General features: G+C 45.2%; 1 protein-coding gene across 2 annotated transcripts in view; it reads left to right on the top strand.

Moving 5' to 3' along the window:
• Ance-3 (angiotensin-converting enzyme Ance-3) overlaps positions 1–15,185 on the top strand; it is a 67,848-nt gene extending 52,663 nt beyond the window's left edge. For both annotated transcript variants that reach the window (XM_076795412.1, XM_076795411.1), the window contains exons 12-13: positions 8,012–8,178; positions 13,229–15,185. In XM_076795412.1, the coding sequence (XP_076651527.1) occupies positions 8,012–8,178; positions 13,229–13,374 (313 nt within the window). In that variant the 3' untranslated portion in view covers positions 13,375–15,185. The remainder of the gene's footprint in view (positions 1–8,011; positions 8,179–13,228) is intronic.
• The last annotated feature ends 3,946 nt before the right edge of the window (positions 15,186–19,131 follow it).

Below are 19,131 nucleotides of genomic sequence, written 5' to 3'. Positions count from 1 at the left end.
GACTCGAGAAAGTGTAGATTAAATTCTGCCGCTCAAGGATTGCTTACTGATTAATTGTTACAAATGGAGGCTTCTGTGAAGAGAAATCGAGAGTCAGCTTGAAAAGTTGCTCTCGATAGTGTCTCTCAAGTGGACAAGCAGCTTAAGGTCTCTTCTGACTCGAGAAAGTGTAGATTAAATTCTGCCGCTCAAGGATTGCTTACTGATTAATTGTTACAAATGGAGGCTTCTGTGAAGAGAAAACGAGAGTCAGCTTGAAAAGTTGCTCTCGATAGTGTCTCTCGAGTGGACAAGCAGCTTAAAGTCTCTTCTGACTCGAGAAAGTGTAGATTAAATTCTGCCGCTCAAGGATTGCTTACTGATTAATTGTTACAAATGGAGGCTTCTGTGATGAGAAATCGAGAGTCAGCTTGAAAAGTTGCTCTCGATAGTGGCTCTCAAGTGGACAAGCAGCTTAAGGTCTCTTCTGACTCGAGAAAGTGTAGATTAAATTCTGCCGCTCAAGGATTGCTTACTGATTAATTGTTACAAATGGAGGCTTCTGTGAAGAGAAATCGAGAGTCAGCTTGAAAAGTTGCTCTCGATAGTGTCTCTCAAGTGGACAAGCAGCTTAAGGTCTCTTCTGACTCGAGAAAGTGTAGATTAAATTCTGCCGCTCAAGGATTGCTTACTGATTAATTGTTACAAATGGAGGCTTCTGTGAAGAGAAAACGAGAGTCAGCTTGAAAAGTTGCTCTCGATAGTGTCTCTCGAGTGGACAAGCAGCTTAAAGTCTCTTCTGACTCGAGAAAGTGTAGATTAAATTCTGCCGCTCAAGGATTGCTTACTGATTAATTGTTACAAATGGAGGCTTCTGTGATGAGAAATCGAGAGTCAGCTTGAAAAGTTGCTCTCGATAGTGGCTCTCAAGTGGACAAGCAGCTTAAGGTCTCTTCTGACTCGAGAAAGTGTAGATTAAATTCTGCCGCTCAAGGATTGCTTACTGATTAATTGTTACAAATGGAGGCTTCTGTGAAGAGAAATCGAGAGTCAGCTTGAAAAGTTGCTCTCGATAGTGTCTCTCAAGTGGACAAGCAGCTTAAGGTCTCTTCTGACTCGAGAAAGTGTAGATTAAATTCTGCCGCTCAAGGATTGCTTACTGATTAATTGTTACAAATGGAGGCTTCTGTGAAGAGAAAACGAGAGTCAGCTTGAAAAGTTGCTCTCGATAGTGTCTCTCGAGTGGACAAGCAGCTTAAAGTCTCTTCTGACTCGAGAAAGTGTAGATTAAATTCTGCCGCTCAAGGATTGCTTACTGATTAATTGTTACAAATGGAGGCTTCTGTGATGAGAAATCGAGAGTCAGCTTGAAAAGTTGCTCTCGATAGTGGCTCTCAAGTGGACAAGCAGCTTAAGGTCTCTTCTGACTCGAGAAAGTGTAGATTAAATTCTGCCGCTCAAGGATTGCTTACTGATTAATTGTTACAAATGGAGGCTTCTGTGAAGAGAAATCGAGAGTCAGCTTGAAAAGTTGCTCTCGATAGTGTCTCTCAAGTGGACAAGCAGCTTAAGGTCTCTTCTGACTCGAGAAAGTGTAGATTAAATTCTGCCGCTCAAGGATTGCTTACTGATTAATTGTTACAAATGGAGGCTTCTGTGAAGAGAAAACGAGAGTCAGCTTGAAAAGTTGCTCTCGATAGTGTCTCTCGAGTGGACAAGCAGCTTAAAGTCTCTTCTGACTCGAGAAAGTGTAGATTAAATTCTGCCGCTCAAGGATTGCTTACTGATTAATTGTTACAAATGGAGGCTTCTGTGATGAGAAATCGAGAGTCAGCTTGAAAAGTTGCTCTCGATAGTGGCTCTCAAGTGGACAAGCAGCTTAAGGTCTCTTCTGACTCGAGAAAGTGTAGATTAAATTCTGCCGCTCAAGGATTGCTTACTGATTAATTGTTACAAATGGAGGCTTCTGTGAAGAGAAATCGAGAGTCAGCTTGAAAAGTTGCTCTCGATAGTGTCTCTCAAGTGGACAAGCAGCTTAAGGTCTCTTCTGACTCGAGAAAGTGTAGATTAAATTCTGCCGCTCAAGGATTGCTTACTGATTAATTGTTACAAATGGAGGCTTCTGTGAAGAGAAAACGAGAGTCAGCTTGAAAAGTTGCTCTCGATAGTGTCTCTCGAGTGGACAAGCAGCTTAAAGTCTCTTCTGACTCGAGAAAGTGTAGATTAAATTCTGCCGCTCAAGGATTGCTTACTGATTAATTGTTACAAATGGAGGCTTCTGTGATGAGAAATCGAGAGTCAGCTTGAAAAGTTGCTCTCGATAGTGGCTCTCAAGTGGACAAGCAGCTTAAGGTCTCTTCTGACTCGAGAAAGTGTAGATTAAATTCTGCCGCTCAAGGATTGCTTACTGATTAATTGTTACAAATGGAGGCTTCTGTGATGAGAAATCGAGAGTCAGCGTGAAAAGTTGCTCTCGATAGTGGCTCTCGAGTGGACAAGCACCTTAAGATCTCTTCTGACCGGTCCGAAAATCGCAACCCTGCGAACCGGGTTGGTAATGCCGCATTGTCGATCGCTTTCGCCGTGACCGTCGCAGCTTTCCCACAATCGAGCAAAGTCGATCGGACCACGGGAACGCGTTAGAATCGGTCGGTCAGCATCCCGCGTTGCGAAATATCGGCGCTCGGGGCAGGAAAGTGGCGATTTCGCCGACCGGAAATTGTCCGGCCCCGATATAAATTGCGTCGGGGGCATACCGAAATGTTTTTGCCACGTCCGAGGCGATTCCCACGGGGCTTGACCGCCTACAACTTGCTAGCATAGGAACCGGAAGTGACGGGGGAAAGAGGGACTGTTCCACTTTCCCAAAAAATCGGTTGCGTCACGCTCGATACCCTCGACGGCCAATTATCGCTTTCGATAAGCCGTTAACCGACGCACCGCGTTTCGAATGTGCCACGGTGTTTTGTAATTAAGGGAGACCCGTTGCGCAGTGCGCGCAAAAAACTCGCTGTGAAATTGAAAGGGAAGCTCACTTTCGAAGAGACCGATCCCCCTTCAGGCTGGCAAATGAGAAGACAGTAGAATTATGCGGCGAACACCGAGGCTCCATTTTGTTCATCCTTAAACTACTGGCTGCATCCTGACGTCTGCACATTTTCTGAAAACGTTCAAGACTGCAAATTCAGCTATTTACTGAAACAAATGAATCAATTGCAATTTTGCTCCAAGCCTCCCATGTACGGCAGATTCTTTTATCAATAATTTTTCAAATTAGCATCTGCACTGCCCCTTCCGCCGTGAAGTTGATACTTCATGGTCTACGTTGAAACGATACAAATTTTAATTGACCAGACTGGTTATTGCAACAGTGTTTTGGTCGAAAAGATGCTGTCATTTGCTTAACGATATCCATGAGCCATCAGTTAATCAGGACATCTGAAGTTGAAGAAATCGAGACCGATTTTCACCGTTCGAGGGGATAAATTTCGATGAATTCCGATGCTTGCGCAACGATTGACGCGGAGATCGTGGATCCTCCACCAGTGTGTCACTCGATGTAATCAAAGGAAGGGGGGCATAAATGGGAAAATGGAAAGGGGTTACGTCTCGCGGAGAAAGAAGCTCGGATAACGGTGAAACGAGGACGTAAACAGAATCACGTAATGGGGCCGCGCTTACGATTTTTCTTGCGATGCCGTTTCCGCCGTAAAATCCCTGGCGAAGGTTCCACACCACGCAGTTCGACGGCGTAACGAGAGATCGTTCCGATCGGGAACGATCGGTTGCCAGGTGATCACCGTCGATCCATCGGGGACCGCGTAACGAACTTCTTTATTGCTCCCAGCTGGCCGTGTTTTCTTAGCCTAAACGTTTCCATGTTCGTGCGACCGATTCCTCCGCGGGGCCCCTATTTCTCTCCCCATCGTGGACGGCCATTTTCGATCTGGTTCCTCGATCGTTCCGCGATCCAACGATCTACCGTGTCGACGACCTTTCGTGCTCACGTTCACTCTCGATCCTCCGGCTCCTTTACCGCGCCGATGGAAATTAATTGACAGGACCCAGCAGGCTTTTCGTCGTCGGATCACTGCGAGAAATCGCTGACCAAAATGGCAGTGACCGGGAGGACGATGGAGAACCGTTTCCTCGAAGCCGGATTATGTCTGTTGCAACTGGAGCTAAGCTCTGACGCGGTTAAAATTCAGGAAGACTTTCGGGGTTTTAGATCGATGGAACGATTATGGTCGGATAGTTGGCGATGAGGTGATGGTAAAATGGCAACCACGGCGGGAGACGTTTTTATGGCGAAATTATTTAAATTCGAACTGGGTGTAATTTCTGCTGTGGTTTGCATTCATTGAGGCAGGCTTTCAGATTCGAAATCGTTGCATTATCATCTTGCTGCGGGGAACGTTGACTAAAATGACAGCGATGGTGTGGATGCTGGAGGACCATGATCTTAGACAAATTGACTAAATTCTAGGTGACCTTATGTTGTGCAATGATGAGTATTAATTGGGGAGGACCTTGAGACTTTAAATCGTTGGATTATCATCTTTGATTTCTCATCAGTCTTTGGTGAACCGTTGACTAAAACGACAGCGATTTTGAGAAAGCTGGAGGACCATTTTCCTGGTAAAGTTGACTAAGTTGCAGCTCCCTTCTGATGTGATTAACATCAATTAAGACTTTTGATTAGTTAAGTAGTCTGACACTCTATCGATCTTCAGTGGACCACCATCAAAAATGGCAACGACGAAGACAGAGCTCGGGACCATTTACCTAGCCAAACTCGATCCGGAAATCGATTGTCCAAGTTGTTGAGGCATTTAATTTTTTGACTAGACGCGTCTGTCAATTGTCAAACCGTCAAGCAATGGCAGAGAAGAGGAGGAAGTCGAGACGATTTGCCTGGCCAAAATTGACCATTATAAATTGCAGATGGCTCTACTGTCTTCGGCAGTTTGAAAATTAGTTGACAAAGTCGTGGAAGCTTTTGGCGTTTGACTAGCGTCGACGAGGCGTTGTCAAGCAATGGCAGAGAAGATGAGGAAGTTTCAAGAGGACTTTCCCAGGCCATCCGATGGCAAGTTATTCTCACGCGAAACTGGCGGATTGCGGCGATTTTTTTTTAACAAGAGCTACGCCCGCGGGCTTGAACAGTGAGAACCGAATAATTCAATCCAGTTTCCTCGATTGTTCGCGGCGGAACCGTTGAGCAAGGTGCAACAAAGACACAATTAGAAGCGATAGAAGTGGCACCGATCACACGCCCATCGTCATCGGAGCAGAGTAAGCAGAGCTCGTCGCGTTGCCGAGGACTGGAAAAGGCTCGCGAGAGAGTTTCACCGACGAAGACGACAGCGCGATGGCCATAACGACACCGACAGTCGACAGAGTCCCCGACGGCCACGCGAAGCATAGTCCTCACGCGGGAGGAACCGGGCACTAGAATCAAAGCGAGCATTATCTTCGAGGGAGTCCGACGAGATTGCTACTCGGTGAGCTTGCGGTTCGGACGCTAATGGAATTACGCACCGATCGATGCGGAAATTAGTCAGGACAACAAACGTCCCGCACCCGGTGTAACCAGCCTTGTTACACGCACAGAGGGACAGAGGAGCTGCGAGCATCCAGTGGTCGCAGGTTGATTGCAATCCAAAGCTATTGACTCTGCCAATTGAGCACTCTCATCATTTCTTCTCAAGTTTAGGTTAACTTTCTTTATGACCTAAGAATCTAGAGAACTCCTCAAGACACTCCGAATCGACCTTCGGAGAATCATTTTTTCCTGCCCTTAAGGAGCGACCGAAAATTTTGAAAAAAATCTACAAGGCAGAGCTCACATGCACTTGCCATCTCCATTTTATTTCGTTCAAATATCTTGAAGGATGATCGAAGAAAAGAACACTTACGAAGTCCTGATTTAAGTGACAGATGTCACTCAATGGGTATCCGAATCGACCTTCGGAAAATCATTTTTTAATATCCTTAAGGAGCGACCGAAAATTTTGAAAAAAATCTACAAGGCAGAGCTCACATGCACTTGCCATCTCCGTTTTATTTCGTTCAAATATCTTGAAGGATGATCGAAAAAAAGAACACTTACAAAGTCCTGATTTAACTGACAGATGTCACTCAATAGGTATCGGAATCGACCTTCGGAGAATCATTTTTTCCTGCTCTTAAGGAGCGACCGAAAATTTTGAAAAAAATATACAAGGCAGAGCTCACATGCACTTGCCATCTCCATTTTATTTCGTTCAAATATCTTGAAGGATGATCGAAGAGAAGAACACTTACGAAGTCCTGATTTAAGTGACAGATGTCACTCAATGGGTATCCGAATCGACCTTCGGAAAATCATTTTTTAATATCCTTAAGGAGCGACCGAAGATTTTGAAAAAAATCTACAAGGCAGAGCTCACATGCACTTGCCATCTCCGTTTTATTTCGTTCAAATATCTTGAAGGATGATCGAAAAAAAGAACACTTACAAAGTCCTGATTTAACTGACAGATGTCACTCAATAGGTATCGGAATCGACCTTCGGAGAATCATTTTTTCCTGCCCTTAAGGAGCGACCGAAAATTTTGAAAAAAATCTACAAGGCAGAGCTCACATGCACTTGCCATCTCCATTTTATTTCGTTCAAATATCTTGAAGGATGATCGAAGAGAAGAACACTTACGAAGTCCTGATTTAAGTGACAGATGTCACTCAATGGGTATCCGAATCGACCTTCGGAAAATTTTTTCCCACCCTTAAGGAGCGACCGAAAATTTTGAAAAAAATCTACGACGTAGAGGTAACTTGCACTCACTATGTCCATTTTATTTCGGTCAAATATACATGATCAGAGAATCTAGAGAACTCCTCAAGCTACTCAGTAATTAGGAAGACTTAACGAACTCTTTGATATTCTTCTTCAACGTGAGAGACTCCTCAATTTCCCTGGCCCGCAGAGACCACAATGATCCCCTAGAGGATGCTTAAATCCACCTGAAAGGCTAATAAAAGAACGCAGAACCGATTCTCACGCAATTCCTCAGGAACCTCGATAATCTGTCAAACCGCGAGTTGCCAACAGATAAAGATCGCAGTAGTTGTTAGCTTCTGCGGTAGTCCGCGGCAATCGAGCAGCAAATCTCAGAAACGACACGAAACAGCGAACAAAAGAACATAGGATCCTCCCATGCCGAGAAGCGGCGAGTCGAAGAAAGAGTGTAGCTGCATCGCGGATCGATCTAATCTATGCACGATGGGCTCCCGAGCCTCGACATTAAATCAGCATGGAAACGAGAGTTGTGACACACCCGGAGCGAGAAATCGCGGATACGTGCCGCGCTCGAACGCCTCCGAAGCACGGCCGATTGCCAAAGATAGCCTAATTAGCATGGTCGCGGAAGAAAGGGAAGAGAAGCTCGTTACGGCTCTTTATTTTTCTCTTGTTCCCGTTCCCCCCCTCCCTCCAGCTTCTAATTTTCCTTGGGTTTTTCATTGTTGCGTGAGGAGGCGTTGTCGCAACCTCGCGCGATCTCGTTAGCCCTAACAACGCTCGAGAAACGCGAGGCGTTTCGCATTTGAATATGCCGTTCCCCGTTTTTCTCCGGTCTGGTTGCCAGTGCCACGGAAAAGCCTCTAACGCAAGCCATTCTTATTGTCTTCCGATCAACACCGACGGAGGGGGGATCCCCGGAGATTATGGCACTTTTCGTTACCATTCGAAAATCTTCCCACCCGTTTAAGCGGTCCAGGGAAATGATAATCGAAAACTGATAAATTTAGTAAAGAGAATGAGTAGTTCAATGTAGGTACAGAATTTTTCCCTGCATTCAAACTGCTTCCAAATGACGAAATAAAATATTCCATTCCGAAACTGCTGACATAAAACTGGATACCAACTCGGTAAAAATTGCTACCGTGTAATTATGTAAAATTCGGATAATATTTGCTGGGGATTGCCAGCGGTTTCTCCGGTTGACAGTGCTAAGGAGAAGTCCCTAACCCTATTGTCTTTCGATCGCAGAAGACTGATGGAGAAGGGGTCCTCAGCGCCCTGGCAGGAGACGCTTCAAGAAGCCATCGGCGAGGGCAGATTGGACGCGTCCGCGCTCAGGGAGTACTTCAGGCCTCTCGAAGATTGGCTGAGAACAGAGAACCTGAGAACCGGCGACATCGTCGGATGGTCTTACGGTGAGAAACGCAACCTATCCGCGGATTATTTTTAGCGACTCCCTGGCACGATTCGATCCCACTCGCGCGAAACCACACCGACGAACCATCCTGACCTGCTCCCTTTTCGCGAGTATTTTCGCGAGACTTTCGGCCGATCGTCCTGGGGTCACGGCCAATTGACGAACGGTTCCGCACGGATTCGCTGACATTTCTCGCTTTGCACGTCGCCTTTCAGGGAAATGCTGCCGAACGAACGCTTCGGTGGAGGTTCTACTGGGAATTCGCTTCGGTGCCATTTTTATTTCGCTTCCTCAGCTTCTGCGTCATCGAGATGTTTTCCTGACGACTTTCCTTTCGGCTTCTTTAAAACATTTATGGACTTGGCGCCCTTTCTATCGGCCGTACAAAAAAGAAAATAATCTTTAGGTATCGTTCCCGAAGAGTTAAAAACGGGATTTGACATTTCTGTACCATTCAAAGAAATTCAAGAGAATTTTACTGGGAAATGAATTTGCTCAGCTTTTGCATCGAGGTGTTCAATTTGATTTCATCAGAGCTTAATTTTTAAAAATTCTTTCGCTAGGGATCGAATCAAAGTTTCTTCGCTGAGAATCAACGCGGAAGGATCGAGCACGGGGGATCTATCTTATGTCAAAGTTTGGATCGACGTCTGACCAGTCTGGCGTCTGATGTAATTATCGGAGAAAGATGCAGGATAAACAGAGTCGATAGCATGGTCGCGGAGACAGTTCTCGGTTTCGTTCTTCCCCGTGTAACGTAGCGCGGTTGCTTTCCAATTCCGTGTCCGAGTGCCATTTCCAGGCGAACGGTCTGATTCTCGCTCGAGACAAGCGATTTTTTCCCCGGGCAATTAGACGCAAACAAGGAACCGATTCACGTGACACCGTGGCGATCGGTAAGAGCAGCGAGAGAGAGAGAGAGGACTCTCGCGGCGGACTGTACCTACTCGCGCGCGCCCGCCTTTCATCGTAACTCGTTACAAATTATGCAACTTCCTACCGTAACAGATTGAAGGTTGCAGTTCCCACGTGCCAGTTACCGTCGAGCGCTACAAATATTCATTGTGTGACGACATTCGGCTGACTTACGATCCGCGTCTTCTCCGCTTGCCAAATTCGAGCGCGCGGAAAACTCGAACCGCACGATTTTACCATTTGTTCCGGACCGGCGGGCAAAAGGGAACATTATTCTGGATCGCCGAGTAAAGCCGGACTCACTCTTGCCATTTATTCTGGACCATCGAGTAATAGAGGACTCACTCTTGCCATTTATTCTGGACCATCGAGTAATAGAGTACTCACTCTTGCCATTTATTCTGGTCCATCGAGGAAAGTAGATCTTCATTCGAAAGTGTCGGGCAGATTATTTTTATTTTTCGCTCCGGAACGTCCAATCACAGGTGATTTATTTGTATCGTTCGTTCTGGACCACTGCATGGAAAATTACTTATTCTTAACGCTTGTTCATCGAGTGAGAACAAATTTGTCTTTAGTGTTTGTTCGAAGGTGTTCATGATGGTTTCCTCTTGGTTCGTAAAAAGAATTTATCTTCTCGTATGAAACGTGGATTTAATATATATAACCGCGCAGTAAAAGATAAGCTTCTTAGTCTTAAGCCTCACGATAATGTTGCTTCGGATGAAAGAATAATCTCCCTGGTCGAATGTAGTTGAGTATGCTGTCCTCAACGTCTCGAATAAAAGATAAGAATAATGTACCTCTTAATCGAGGATCACGAATCGACGATAAGAAAATCTCATTGATTCGACGGTCGCGTAGAGGGAATAACAATAAGGTACATCTCGTGCCAAGATCTCAAACGAACGATAAGAATAAGTCATCCTTCATCCTTCTTCTCCGTCCGGAACGACCAAAAGGGTGAAAATCATACTCTTTTATAAAGAGTAAAAATCAGTTTCCGTTTGCTCGATGGCCCAGAATAAATAATACAATTGAGTCCTCTCGTACTCGATGACCCAGAATAAATAATAAAATTGAGTCCTCTCTTATTCCATGGCCCAAGATAAATAATAAAATTGAGTCCTCTCTTCATCCATGGTTTTGAATAAATAATACAATGGAGTCCTCTCGTACTCGATGGCCCAGAATAAGTAATAAAATTGAGTCCTCTCTTATTCCATGGCCCAAGATAAATAATAAAATTGAGTCCTCTCTTAATCCACGGTTTTGAATAAATAATAGAATTGAGACCTCTCTTACTCGACGGCCCAGAATAAATAACAAAATTGAGTCCTCCTTTACTCGATGGCCGAAGATAAATAATAAAATTGAGTCCTCTCGTACTCGATGACCCAGAATAAATAATAAAATTGAGTCCTCTCTTATTCCATGGCCCAAGATAAATAATAAAATTGAGTCCTCTCTTCATCCATGGTTTTGAATAAATAATACAATGGAGTCCTCTCGTACTCGATGGCCCAGAATAAATAATAAAATTGAGCCCTCTCTTATTCCATGGCCCAAGATAAATAATAAAATTGAGTCCTCTCTTAATCCACGGTTTTGAATAAATAATAGAATTGAGACCTCTCTTACTCGACGGCCCAGAATAAATAACAAAATTGAGTCCTCCTTCACTCGATGGCCGAAGATAAATAATAAAATTGAGTCCTCTCGTACTCGATGGCCCAGAATCAATATTAAAATTGAATCCTGTCTTACTCCATGACCCAAGATAAATAATAAAATTGAGTCCTCTCTTACTGGACGGCCCAGAATAAATAATAAAATTGAGTCCTCCTTCACTCGATGGCCGAAGATAAATAATAACATTGGGTCCTCTCGTACTCGATGGTCAGAAATAATCGCTTAAAAGAGTCTTGCCTCTTCCTCGAAGCAATCAAATAATTTTTCGATCGAACCACTGCGTACGTGCATGCAACTGCATGTGTCGGTGCACGGTGGAAACGAGAGTCGAATCGCCGAACGTGTCTCACGATGCCGTTTTCTCTGTCCCGATCCCGCGATATCTCGCTCTCTTCGTCATGCTCGCGTTCGTTTCACTCTGATTTCGCAATTCGCCAGTCCCACGGGGCCGGAGCTTCGCGGAGCGAACGCCCGTTGGGGAGCATTTTGCGTTTTATGGTAGAAATAACGACGCGTTACGTCGGCCCCTTGCTGGAGTCCTCGGGACACAGTAAGATCCTCTGAAAAATTATGGTTGACCGATATACTTCCGTCCCGGCGCGGCGCGGCGGAGCAGATTGGACTTCGCTGGCTACGAGCCGGATCGATCGATCGATCAAATCACTGGCTCGTTAGATAATCCTGCGGGCCGATTAATGGCCATTTCGCAAAGCGACTCGCGATCTTCTTAGGGTACGTTGTTGGACGTAAAAGCGAAGTTCCTTTCGCGTGTTTGTGGTGGACGATGTTGACATGTTGTTTTCGAGTTTTGCTTTATAATCTTTCACGGGGAAGAAAAATTCATTTGATATTTTCCGAATGTTCCAAATATGGCTTTCGTTGTTAAAACAGATTTTTCGGCTTCTAAGGGAATGATATTCGCGTCCGAATGAGAGATCTGGTGTTTCTTGAATGAAAGACGGAAGGAGGCGCGTCGTCGATTCAAAAGGCTGAAATTTATGCAACGGTGCGATCATCATAGAAATGGCTAGTGTGAAATCGAGAGTGCCGCGACGCGGCGCGGCGATTGGCTCGGTGTGAAAGGAAATCGTTTCGGCGACACTGGCCGGGAAAAATGGATCGCTTCCGAGAAGCCGATCGCGATGGAAAGCCCAGATGTACGTGACGAAGCCGAGCAGAAAGAAATCGCGGGCGACCGGTTGTATAATTTCTCTTTCGGTCGCGGTGCACCGTGTACCCCTTTCCATTTCGTTGGTTCTGGGACGAATCGGGATCTCGACCTTTTCGCGGGGCCCCACTTTGCGCGCATGATATATTAATAACACTGTCCCGTAATCCGTTTCCATTGATCATCGTATCGTCGATCAGTGCGATCTGCTCCAACGTACGTTTCATCTGCTCCAACTTTTCAGCGATCCTCTCTCGCAGAGAATGGCGAATCATCGATGCCATCTCCGGCTTAAAATATATGAATGGGATATCTCCTTGTGGATCGAGAATCTTCTCCTCGAGGATTCCGTGACGTAAGGGGCTACACGTGATCGAAAGTGAAAACGACTCGGTTTTCTCTCGTTTGTGCTTGCCGATTCGTTTCGACATGAAACTGTTTTCGTTTCTATTGATCTGAAATCACAGGATTTTAGAACGGTTTGCTATGCACAGCCCTAAAGCGTAAACGATATCTCGATCTCCGCGGCCTGTTCTTTTGGTCCGCTGAGAGACAGTAACATAACTATTTGCGGCTAAGGAGAAGTAAGTGGAGAACGTTTGGCGCACCGAGTTTTGCTCGTTCGGCTTCGTTCCGCGAATGGGGTTCTTGCCGGCTATTCTAATAGCTGTGCAATATTTTTCAATATCCACCCGGTTGCGATCAAGAGAAATGTTCTTCTTCCCACAGCGTGCAAAAACGTTTCCTCTTTACGTTTCTTGTTCTGGAAATGTCTTTAAAAGCTGGATCTACAGAGCAAGCACATAACTATTTCACATTGCTTCATGAAAATAGCAGGCTCGCTTTCAGTTCAGAATATTTCGTTATAAAATAGAAAGGGCGCCTTTCGCCCTCTAACTAAAAAACCACTGCTCTCCGCATCTTCCATTCGTTAATTTTCTATAATCATCCGACAAATCATTTTGAACCCCTTCCCAAAAAATTCTCCCACGCACCGGAAGTTGCACTGACCGTTCCACGCCTCTAATTTTTCCATCAGATTATTGTCAAATGTTGCACGATGCCCACGTACCGCTTCTCACGTCCATTGTCCCGCACAATCATCCCCATCGAAGGCTCACGGCTCTGTAATTCGCGCCAGCTTCGCTATCAGCGTCCCTCCCACGCGGCCATCGTCATTGTAAAACCGTTCATTGGCGTAATAACGATAACCGTGTGCCGATAACACCGGAACCCACCCCGGGATACCATGAATCGCCGGTTGCAATTGCAGACGGGGATTACTGCAAGCGCAGCATCGAAACGGCCGGGTTGCAGGTCTACGGGAGCGGGTTCTACAATGGCGCCGGCAACATCTGCTCGACCACTATACTACCATGGATCGCTGCCACGCTGCTGGCGATGTTCGCTAGCAGCTAAGAAGACGTTCGCAGCGGTTTGTCAACGCCTTTCTCTAGGAGCGGAAAGCGATCAGGTATCCTGCAGAAATAACGGCCCGTAATAAATTATGGTTGCCTCGGACGCTCCGTTCGGATTCGTACGTATCGCCTGGCTTAATTTCAACGACACCTAGGACGATCTTTATGCAAATCGGAATCGTTTAACGAATGATCGATGGCAACACGAGCTGGGCCGAAGACTGCGAGACGATGAAACAGGAGGTAGCAATTCATTATAAATTTCGAGGATCGAGGATCTTATCGTTTCGCTTTCCTACGAGTCCGCAGCAATTTGCAATCTCGGTCCTCGGCCCGGTTCGATTTGATATCGAGCTGTTTGCCATCTGAGAGTCTACCAGAAATATTAGCGTCGTCAATTATTTCTCGTTTGACACGCGGACTGTTTTTATCGACAAGATGTTTATCTAAAATGTATATTATCAGCTTACCTTGCATCGTAATAGAATTCTACCGTTCTGGTACGAATATTTAATTACTACAGTGAATATTAGACGATTGCAAAAGTTCGTCATATGGTCACCAGAATTTTCTGTTACACCACGTTTTCTTGAAATTGTTTTGACGTCTCTGCAAATTGGTCAACTTTTGCAATCTCCCGGCACCAGAGACGAAAATAATTGAATCACGCGGTGAAAAAGATCGTTCGGCGAGGCGTTAAGCGGTATTAATTCCAGGAAACGTTTAACGCGGTGATCAGCGAAATTCCGGGAGGATTAACAAGCGATTAAGAAATCTCTGTCAGTGTCCCGAAGCGGATCCATTCCGATCGAGCGGGTACACGTCGAGTTCGCGTGGCTGCGCTAAGCGACGAGCGAGCTATTGTTGCCGCAAGTATCCATTATTAGTTTAACCGTAAATTGTCGAGTTTGGAAGGGGCGGTCGCAGGCTTCTAATTAAAGAGCAATTGCGGGGCCCGTCCCATTGCGGCCGCGGCGCCTTGTAATCGCCGAGAAACCCGACGTTTTCCCAGAAAACAGATGTACCCGCGTGATCCGGAACAATGCTGCAAGAAAACCAGCTGAGCGCGGCTCGCTGACGACAGTCTCGGGAATTTTGATTGACTTGTCCATAGTGTACATACAGTTATTTTAGCGTTATTATCGTAATGGGCGAAGCTTCGGCCGAGTCCATCGTGGCTACCAAAATCATTCCTTGACACAGTTTTTGCGAGTTGTATGCGTTTTATGTTACTGATACATGGATGTTTTGTACTGGTATAATTAAACTGTGCGTGAGAATTGGTACAGTGTGTTCAAAAATTTTTTAAACGTGATTTACTAGATGCTCCTCGAGTAATTGTTAGCTGGAGAAAATTAGTATAGTTATTTGTACGTATAGATTGCGTTTATAGCATTTTTAAACATTTTATTCTAACGCTTGTTCCTTCATTTTAACACTTTATTTATTAATGGTTACTTTACAGTCTTAAAAAATCAAAAAATAATCTTCAGCGTTTCTATGGTCATTGAACAATTTGGTATTTTGAAAGCTTCAGATATATATAAAATAATCGACATCTTTCGTTAATCATTTCTCCAATTTTGATAAAAATATTCATAAAGGACAATCATATCCTGAATTTCAATGTCTACATAAAATTAGGAAAGAAATCCTGTGAGCAATTTATGGCTCGCATAACAGAATGCAATTGCATTGGTGCCAATTTTCACGCAGAAATCTTTAAGAATCTGTTAGTTGTAAGCACGATGAGGATTGTAATCACAACGATTGTAATCACCGTAAGAGAAATAAATACCCTGTGAACCTCGAGTACAGTGTCGCCAAGAATCTCCGAAATCCAGTATGTCCGCAGTGAACATTTTCAATCGGTGTCCGTGCACAAAGGGAGAGAGACCATTATTCGGGACTTTCTCGTCGAACAAAAGCTGTCGGCCATCGGACTAGCCAAAATTCGCCGGGCAGGTTATGCAAGTGAAGGACCTGCGCGAGGTCGAGTCCACATCCGTATATCGTTGCGAATTGTAATTCCACGTTCGGCGATCTCTTTGCTCAAGCCGCGTCTATATGCAGACGAGCCGACGGAGACCACCGCGGAATTTTCGAAATTTATTCCGATCACAAATGCCCGAAACTTTCAACGAAAGCGATGCCAAAGTACCACACTTTTCCACGGGAAATCGTCTCTGATATTTTTCACACAAAACGTCATTCATAATTTACGAACGGACTTCATGCATTTATGTTAAAAAGATTACAGCTTAATAGAACCACTAAAGAGAGAAATAAATTTTTGTCTTGAAGATCCACAGTCTAGGTTAAACTTCATCTTGGCAACTCAGAAATTTTCAACTTTTTTTAAATATAATCCCGTAGATTCATACAAGAAAATGCGAAAAATCCAAGTTTTAGGAATTCACTGGTTCAAAGGTGATGCGTGTTTAAAATTCAGCGAAAAGTCTATCCGGCCGCGGTCTATTTAAAAAGAAAATTTGCAAAAGTTCATTGTGTTCGGTTAAAGTGTAATAGTTTGGTGGGGGTGGTTCGGGATTGGCAGCGAGGAGGAATTTTGTCTGGAATCGAGACAATCGACGGGAACTTTCGTCGGTTGACAGCGCGTAGGACGACAGCTTTCACGGCAGCCCGAACACAGGAGAAGGTATTGTTCTTGGCGGGCCAGCTGCACAAGCGTAATCGCACAAAAGGTGGCCTGTCCAGAAACTGGTTCACCTGGTTGCGCAACGGCGAAGATGCGGAAACCGCGTTTCGAGGGACCAGGTTGCATCAGAGCTGCACGGACGTGCCGCGGACGCGTTTATGCGACTCGGAACGTGTCCGATCTTATCGTGCCACGATGCGTCTCGAATATTCCAAACCTGCTGCACGGCAGTCGCATTCTTCGATATAAATGCACACACGTACACACGTGTATACGGCAAAGCGGAACAGGATCAGTAAGTAGGGTCAACTCAGAGCCGATCCAGATCTGTCCAACCGTTGACTAATAAGCATTCGTTATAAATCATGCCTGCCTATCCTCCGGCCATTATATCCAGCTAATCCGGATCGGCTAGCGTTCGCGATCTCTGACACAAACCCAATCTCCGGAAACCACTGCTGCAACCGAGAAACTGCAACTTATTATCTCGTCAGCGAGATCGTTGTGCTCGTTTCTAGGTGACGTTTTTAATTTTCCTGATTCGTTATATAGGATTCCTTGGAAATTGCCTTCGAGACTGTCTTAAGTGAATACGCGTGGAGAAATGATGAAGGACTTGATCATACTGTCGTCAATTTGTAATACGTGGTTGTACTGCAGATTGTGTGCCGGAGAAAGTACGGAGAGAAAACAGGGAGAAAAATGGTGGAAGAGTACAATTTTAAACGAGTTATTCATATAAAAATCGCTAATTTGTTGGAGGCAGATATACTAGAAAAAATAGATCAGATAGAACGAAGAACTATGGAACACCAAAATTTTTAAGAAATGATATTATTGTTACTGTATCGTGTGAAATAATCGATCAGAACTAAAAATGGCAAAAGAGTACCATTTTGAAGATGATACTGTCATTATTATTTTTAATTCGTTGCAAGTGTTGGATCGTTCGATCAGATTTTTCTGTGATGCAGAGCAGACTGTCTTAAATGCAACTTTCGATAAGCTAATTCGCAGTAAAAGCGTTTCCTACACGGGTGAATCGATATTACATTCCACGCGCGGGATATTTGCAGAGTATAAATTGCACGCGCGTTCTCGCCTCGCGAGTAAATTAAAATTAATCGAATTCTGCGCATCAATCTAGACTCCGGTCTGCTTTCAAACGCGAATTTCTTTCTTCCTTACGCAACGCGGGGAGGCATCAGTCAAAATATATTCGAGCTTCCTGGATGTGTAAAGAGCATCGATATGACGTATTCGAGAGACGAAAGTATCTCGAAACGATCGTGTAACGCGAAGAACTTGATCGAAGGAACGCGGAGCCGTGCGAATTAACGACGATCGGTTCAGCGAGACACTTATGCAATCTCGCGATGAACTTCCTAATTAACCGGCGTTCGTTTACTGTAGGCGGTTCGGGTCTCGTGATCCGTTCAGACTCCCTTGCTCGTGTCTGGAATCGACGTGGATTGTCCGGCACGGCGATGAATGATCATAATCGCCATCGATTGCAAGAGGAATTAATTTCTCTAGCGGTTTTATTAAGTTGTTGGAAATGTATTGATAATTAAATTCTCGTAACCATTTCATTGTCTGAAATTACACCCACACATTTTGGCCATAAACCCACAAAATCCGTCCAACTACGTAAACGATCAAAATAATTTAGCTAACAATACAGAATCTGCAAAGCTAGAATTGAATCGAACATAATAATTAATTCTCAGCACCAAAAAATTGTGTCACAAGCAAAACATACAAAAATACAAATAAATTAATTTAAATTTCATCCTGGTACGAAATATGCACACATTACTGTAACTTGTCTGACCTGCAGCGTCTTCGAGCTTAATTTCCCATGAAATCGTCCTTAAATGGAGACAATGGAAGCTCGCATTGTTCAGGTAACTCTCGGGTAAGAGGGAAAGGAAGAGAAGAATGGAGAAGTCGGGACCGGTCGTCGATGTCGATCGGTTTTGGTCGCTTGGGGCCACGTGAAAGGGTTGAGGGGTCATTTTTCTCGGATCAACCGTGTCGGTGTCTGCGATCGGGAGACGAGAGACAGACAGAGAGAGGGAGAAAGAGAGAGAGAGAGAGAGAGAGAGAGAGAGAGAGACGAATTGGGCCTGTCCCCCTTTCGCTTTCGATTTCATGGGGCCCGTGGATCGTCTGACCGCTCGCCAAAAACTGGTCCGTCCGGTTGCGCAATCGGAAGACCGGGAAGTTCAGTTCTTTCCGCGAAACGTCCGCACAATGGCTCTCGTCCACTTTCACCGTGGCCATACGCACGCACCGGCCGGCTCCCCCCTCCCCCCCCCCCCGTTCGCATAAACCGAACGCAGCGCAACGTAGGTAATGCGACGCGACAGGAGACGCCTGGCGTCGTTGAAATTCGATCGAGAAACCGACGCGGCGGCGCCGGATATTCAGGGCTGATCGGGATCGAGGGGATCGGCGAGGAGGTTCGCGGAAACGGCGATTTTCTTCCCCCCTCGACCCCGCGGAGAAAGGAATCTCTCCCGCGGACAATTTGTTTACTTAACCTTCTGGAATCGGGGGATCAGCTTCGGGAAGCTTTGAGCAAGTGAAATCTGTCGGTAATAGTTGTTGATAGCGTGTTTCGCGAGCGCTATAACGGCTCGCGTCGTATTTTCACTTTTAGTCTGTAGATCGTGTTGTATTTTTCACTTTATGGAGAAATACATGTTGCAACAGGACGTAGAAATCGCAGATTTCCACTGAAAATATATTGAACGAATTCTAGGAGCATAAGATTAATTGAATGGAAGAAAATGAAGGTGGAATGAGGAAGGCTTAATGGCACACTGGCAAATGATTCACCTAGAGAATTCAGTAGATTGAGATCCTGATCGCACGGGCGGATTTAAGAAGCCGCGAGAGGGGATAGTGCTTGTGGGTATAAATTGCAGAGACGCAGCCAAAAATTCTTAGTTTTCGGCCGAGTTGCCGTGCACTCGGAGCTCCTCACTGGGGCCTGACCGTTTGTGGTCATCTGTGATCACCTGCGGTGAACCTACCGATTCATTTTGTATCAGTTTATGGTCATCTGTGACCGCCCGTGACCATCTATGACCA

This window comes from Halictus rubicundus, chromosome 10 (assembly GCF_050948215.1).
Source record: "Halictus rubicundus isolate RS-2024b chromosome 10, iyHalRubi1_principal, whole genome shotgun sequence".
In the NCBI taxonomy this organism is placed as follows: Eukaryota; Metazoa; Arthropoda; class Insecta; order Hymenoptera; family Halictidae; genus Halictus; species Halictus rubicundus.
This window is presented reverse-complemented; position numbering and strand designations above follow the sequence as displayed.